The following is a 6,677-nucleotide window of genomic DNA, read 5'->3' as shown; positions in this document are numbered from 1 at the left end:
TCGCTGCTCCTATGCCTACTGGCTCCAAAAATCCAAGATGATCTTCTCAAACAGGCTGATTCAGCTCCGCTGTCACAAGGACCGTTACAGGAAATCATTCCTGCCCAGTGCAATAACCCTTTACAACACTTCACCTCTGTCTGGCAGAGAGCGTTCTCAGCTCTCTGTTCTGTAAAACCCTGTCTTTGCACTGTTTTCTCAATTGCACATTTTGTACAGTTGTTTTATTTATTTTATTTTATTCACCTATTTTATTTGTAATTTTTAAATAGTGCTTTCTGCTGCTGTACCACAGTAATTTCCCAGACTGGGATAAATAAAATATTTTTCTATTCTATTCTATTCTATTCAACCAGGAAGTAGCAAAACCCTGGCTTCATTTTCTCAGTGCAGAAACCAACGGGTGACGTCACGGTAGCTACGTCCATCTTTTAGTCTATGGCAACGACAAGATGACGTCACCGAATGTCCCCACAAAGATAGGTGGTATCTTTGTGTGTGTGTGAGTGGTCCCCATAATGTGGCTTAGACAAGAATACGTGTGAGAAGTCCTTTGATGTCACGGTGACGTCACGGTGACGTCAAAAAGGTTTTAAATAGGCAACTCCATTATTGGACTCCATAAAACCGATTTGCTTTGAAGACTAACTGCTGAAACACATTTGTTAGAAAGAAGCCAACATGAAAGAAACTTGTTCACCTGTAGATACAGAGTTGCCCTGGCTGGAGTCGGCTGATTCCTCTGCCCCTTCACAGACAGAAAGTGTAGCTCCGCTGCCCCTGGCCATCAAGGTGGTCATACTGAGAGTGTTCACCAAGTGCAACGTTCTCCAGACTCGCACTGTGCAGTACTGGGCCTCTCACATCAGACGCCTGGCCAACAAGGTCATGAAGGGATTCACTGCACGGCCCGACCTCACACCGAACCCGCAGAGGACCAAGGAAGTGAGCAAGAAGGTGCTCAAAGTGCTGCAGAAGAAATTCTGTGGCATGAAGCAGCTGGAGGCTTTAATTAAAGAAGAGGATCCAGCTGTGGATAAAGCCATTGTCCGGAGTGTCAGTGCTCACGTCACTGAGCTCTGTCAGGAGAAGATCCCCAGAAACTGTTGGCGGGTAGCATTGCTGAGGTTTGTGGTTGTTATGGCAATTTTAATACTAGCCGCCCTCCTACTGAGCTGAGATGCAGGTCCTGGAGGATGAAATGAGAACCTGTCCAGGCAGAGGCCCAAGAAAGATGCTAGACTGGAAGCTGCAGAGCCCATAGTGAGGAGGAAACTCCGTGATTTGGATTTCTCTATTGTAATTGGGTTTTTTGTTGTTGTTGTTGTCTGCTTGTTTGTTTGTTTTGTTTTTTTAATTTCCTGCTGTGAAGAAACATGAGCTCCACACTCACATTGAGCTTTCCATGCATCTGGTCTTGCCAGGCTGCTATTGATTTCACTGACTCGTCCTTTCAGCTCTACTTGTGTTCACTGCTGGGGGTGGTGTCATTTGTCAGCAAGCCGTGGACGTGGAAGGCCGAGTGCAGCATGTTGTTATTTAGCCAGGTTCCCGCTTGACAAAGTTCAGCACAGTTCCTTGTCTTCCGAGAAACCCCGAGCTTCAGACTAGTCAATCCGTTTTGTTGTCCACAGAGCGGACATCGGAGGCCCATTAGCTTTTAGCCGAGCTAGCAAGCCAGCACGGATTGCTCCTCTTGTACTTTCCGTCGCCTCCTTGCGCCCGCTCTGCTGTGCCAGTCCAGAGTCCTCAGGAGCAGCAGTCTGCCGGAGGAGTCCGGGCCCTGGTGAAGCTGTGGCAACCAAACCCTAGCTGGCATTGGTTAGTTTGGCCGAGCTGTACATCACACGCATGTTCATCAACAACAAAACATGGGAGCAAGCGCTCCTGGGAAAGGGCAGCTTCTGTTACAGTTGGATTTTGATTTTTAAAAATACTTTTATTTCACATCAGGTGTCAGAGGAACAGTGAAGGCATCACAGTGTGTGCCAGACTTTCAAAAACATTCAAGTTAAAAAATGTGCAAAATGCAATTCATTGTCTTTTATACAGCATAGAATGTTTTTAAAACACCAGACCCCTTTAAAAGCGTTAAGATCATTTGTTTGTTTAAAAAAACGGTATTCAAGCCAGAGTCTGGATTTGACGTTGACTTGCCACACTTCTCTGACGTCCTGCCCTTCTTTATTTTGTATTCAGTTTCTCCTGATGATGTATATTGTCATCTTGGCCTCTCCTGAGAGAAAGTTTAGCAGCTTTTTTTTTTTTTTGTAGCCTGCTCCCATAATAAAATTTCTCTTTTTATTATTTTTTTTGTTTTTGTTTTTGCAAGCTTATTTTTTTAGTAAATGTTGTTTTGCAACCCTCCACAGTTGTTTGTAGAGCATCCCATGAACGTTCCATGAGCAGGTTTACATGAACACTGACAGAACTGTGTGGGAGATAAAACTCTTACCTCTTACCAACCTCATTTTTATGAATTAAATGAAATGAATGAATGAAATGAAAAATACTTTATTTATCCCAGAAGGGAAATTCAATCTTGTAAAAGCTCACTTTTTTTCTTTTTTTTTTAAATCAATATAACATATATTCTATACAACAACAACAATCATTCAGTCAGTCAAATTTGTTTGTTTATTTTTATTTATTTATTTATTTATTGCTTAAATACAAAGATGGTAGTGGTGGAACTGACCACCATCAGTTGGTAATTGATTTAATCTCAATTCATAGGTTCCCTAAAGGCTATTTTGTATTTTTGTTTCACCACAGAATTGGTAAAAATTGCTCCACACAACCACCTGCAACATTAAAATGCTGCGTTTAGGTACATTTTTTAAAATTATGCTTTTATGTTTTTAAGCAAAATTTTAAATGTTACCCTTTATATTGTAATGGAGTATTTTTACTGTGTTAGTAAATGATCTGAGAATGTCGTCACTGCATCTGTGTGAGAAAACCCAGATTTTTCTTTTTTGTTTGTTTTTAAAAGCACTTGATGGCTGTCATTTACATTTCTGACAGTTTAATTTCAATTCTTAAACAACAATCACATCTTGTCTCACCTCGTCTAACAGCAGTGAACACCTTGTTGATGTCTGCAGCCTCAGGTCCAGAACTGCATGGACAGAAAAAGACAGAATAAAATAAAACTGTGACACTAAATATGACCGGTCAATTAAAATATTATTAAATGCAAAACTATATCAATCACTACAAACGCTCCATGACCCTCTGGACCCATTACTGCCCCCTCAGCCTGCTCAGTGAGCGCTTAGCCTCTGTCTTTAAATCTTAAATTGAATCTGTATGGATTATTATCATTATTTATTTTATGGTCAGTCAATCACAACAGTGTACAACCAGGTTATCACACTGTCAGGCCTCAGCATCTCAGGGCGAATCTCAGCTACACCTGGAGTTTCTTGTCTACCTCAACAAGCTCTACATTGGATATGGGTGAAGATTTCCTCTGAGTCTTCAGGCTTTGCACCTCAGCAAAGGATCTTTTAACCAGGTAAGGAAGTGCTCTTTCCTCCACCCGACAGTGTTCCCAGCAGTTCTCCCCCCCAGCTGTACACTGCCTGGGCCAAGCCCTGAATCCCCTTCCTGTGGCGTCCAATTGTTTTCCAGAACTTCCTCGAGACGAAAGTCCTTCTCCATAGCCTCTCCGAACTTCTTCTACACCCGAGTTCTAGCTTCCGCAACCGCCACAGCTGCAGCCCTGTTGGCCAACTAGTACCTGTGTGCTGCTCAGCAAGCCAACCAGGCCCTAAAAGTCTCCTTCTTCAGCCTGACAACGTCCTTCCCTGCTGGTATCCACCAGTGGCTTTTTAGGTTGCCGCTGTGACAGAGATCAGTGACCTTCTGGCTGCAGCTCCTAACAGCCACGTCCTGCAATGGAGGCTCTGAACATGGTCCACTCAGATTCTGTGTCCTCAGGACAAACTCTTGTGGAAGGGGGAGCTGAAAATCCTGCGGACAGAGGGATCGACCAGACGTTTCCAGCTTACCCTCACAACAGGGTTTACCAGGTATGTCCAAAAGCCTTGTCTGCCATTGGATCCAACTCACCACTAGGTGGTGATCAGCTGACAGCTCAGGCCTTTCTTCATCTGAATGTTCAGGACATATGGCTGCAGGTCTGATGACACAATTACAAAGTTGATCATCAACCTTTGGCCTAAAGTGCTCTGGTACCCTTATGAGCCACTTTATGCTCAAACCTGGTGTTTGTTATGGTCAGTTCATAGCTAGCACAGAAGTCCAACAACAGAACACCACTTGGGTTCAACTCAGGCAGGCCATTGCTTCCAATCACCTCCCTCCAAGTTTTAACAGAACAGAAATATTCATATTAATACTATATTTTTGATTTGATCTGATGCGTCATTATATTTTGACATTTGTTTTGCTTTAAAATAAAATCTTATTTAGCCCAATTAGTTAGCAGACAGCAAAGTTTGGACTCATGTTAAGTAATATTTGTATATTGTTTTAATGTCTTCAGTTAAAAATCACTTTAATTGCCAGGTGTCTTTAAATTTTTGACTGGTGCTGCACTCCAATCAACAACTCAGAAGAAAGAAAAACACTGCTGATATGATCACAGTTGTCAGATTATGTACAGACTGGAGGAGGGAGTCTTGTTTAAGAGAAAACAAGACAAACATCTTAAAATGTTTTTGTCCTGGTTTCTGTTGCACTGACCTCCTACTGTCTTGTGCTGTCTCGCCTTTGTTCGTCCCCTTCTTTTTATTGCTCTCCAGCAAGCTCTGTTCAATCATGTACTGAGTGGCTGCGTCGTCGTCATCCTCATCCTCCATGCCAAATCGATCCAACTCCATGATGATGTCCACATAGGACGTCCTGACCCTGTTGAAAATTTGTGTGTGAGATCATCAAGTCGGTGTTTAACCAATCTGCGTGATTCTACACCACATGGCCATAAATATGTGGACACAAAACCATTAGCATTACCAATAGCTAAGTCAACAGTGTTGCTTTTAGATCTTTGAGCAGATTTTGAAACATGGCTGCTTGATGAATGAAGTCAGATGCTGATGATATGTGATCACATATTTTTCATAAAATTATTTAAATGAAATTATCTATTATTTTAAAAAATGATTGACGCGAGTGTCCCCCTGCTCATATGCATCCTTTCATGACTACAGGTTGCCACCTTCCAGCAGTTTTATGCATCATGTCACAGTGGTTTTTTGGCCTCCCTATTCTGCAGATGTGAGCCCAGTAAGATGTGGTGACAAGTGAGAATGGCAGCATGAATAGTGTCCAAATGGAGCAGGATTTTCCAACATCTCATCAACAACTGGGAGCAAAGGGAGTGTTCTCAATTAAGGACTTCACTTTAAACCAATTCTACAGTTTAAATGTCAAAATATAACAGTAAGATTCATCTTCATTACAACATAAAGGGTCTAAAACAAGCTAAACAGACCCTGAAGTATACAGACCCTAATATTCAGTGCCAGGAAGCAAGACTGACCTTTATAAAGTGCAGTGAATAGCGATCATAAAAGAGGCAAAAGGTCTGAGTTCAGCATTCCAACAGTCAGTCCTGATCCCAAGCAGAGTTTAAAAACACACAGGCAGCAAACTGATTACTAAAACTAGAGGAATATTTCAGCTTCAGTTTTTTACCTTGTGGGTTTGTGGTGGGTCGCTCTGTCCCTGCAGATTCAAAGTTGTTGTTGCTGAGAGCTGTCAGGAGGAGGAGGAGGAGGAGGAGGAGAGGTCTCTGAAACCAGAGCTTTGTGCCCACATGTGGCACACTGTGGCACTTTCCTGATCCTCCACTCAGTGTTTGGGCAGCATGACCGACAAATACATTCATGTAAATTATATTAATTAATGCTAATATGTGTTGGAGGATTGTCATGAAAGTGTACTAATTCTGCAGGTGGAGGTTCAGGGACCTCCATGTTTCAGTTATGTGGCTACAGCACTCTGGATTGGGGGATCTGACACCTGTTTCTATATTTAGATGCTCCAGAAAAGTTTATGCAGTCAGACAGTCACAATGACGCTGCAGGAAACACCACAACACGACTCACTCCCCTCTGTGTAGGAGATAAGCCTCTCATTATTGATTCGTCTCCCAGCTAGAATTTATTTATTACTAAAAAAAAAAAAAAAAAATCTGAGAAAGTTCTCCAAAGTTCTGGTAATGTTTTGAGAGAGAAGTAGTTGTTTAGTTCCCTGAATGCTCTCCTTAAAAGATGGATAATTAAAACTACAACAATATTATAGAGCGATTACCAATGTAACATTTTTAAAACGAATGTTGCATTGGTAACAGCCTTTCTTTGTCATCATTTACCATTGTAGAACATTGTGGGAACTTTCTGTAATGTTCTCTCTCAACAACATTCCCAAAACGTCCAGTCAGGCAAGATGTTAAACCTTAGCTAGTACATCACATTACTGGAATGTATTCTAAATAATAATAATAATCCATCCATTCATTATCTATACACCACTTAATCCTCACTAGGGTCATGGGAGGCTGGAGTCTATCCCAGCTGACTCAGGGTGAAGGCAGAGGACACCCTGGACAGGTCGCCAGTCTGTCAGACAGACAACCAAGCACACTCACACATTCACACCTACGGACAATTTAGAATCACCAATTAACCTCAACATGTTTTTGG

The 6,677-nt window shown here is 42.0% G+C and overlaps 1 protein-coding gene across 2 annotated transcripts in view; it reads right to left on the bottom strand.

The window, feature by feature from the left end:
- The window catches only part of asb14a (ankyrin repeat and SOCS box containing 14a), a 15,889-nt gene extending 10,163 nt beyond the window's left edge, over positions 1-5,726 (bottom strand). For both annotated transcript variants that reach the window (XM_008305455.1, XM_008305456.1), the window contains exons 1-3: positions 5,668-5,726; positions 4,714-4,878; positions 3,069-3,121 (exon numbers count right to left, since the gene is read on the bottom strand). In XM_008305455.1, coding sequence (XP_008303677.1) covers positions 3,069-3,121; positions 4,714-4,850 — 190 coding nt within the window. In that variant the 5' untranslated portion in view covers positions 4,851-4,878; positions 5,668-5,726. The remainder of the gene's footprint in view (positions 1-3,068; positions 3,122-4,713; positions 4,879-5,667) is intronic.
- Positions 5,727-6,677: the final 951 nt, after the last annotated feature.

This window comes from Stegastes partitus, unplaced genomic scaffold, assembly GCF_000690725.1.
Source record: "Stegastes partitus isolate 25-593 unplaced genomic scaffold, Stegastes_partitus-1.0.2 Scaffold2513, whole genome shotgun sequence".
In the NCBI taxonomy this organism is placed as follows: Eukaryota; Metazoa; Chordata; class Actinopteri; family Pomacentridae; genus Stegastes; species Stegastes partitus.
This window is presented reverse-complemented; position numbering and strand designations above follow the sequence as displayed.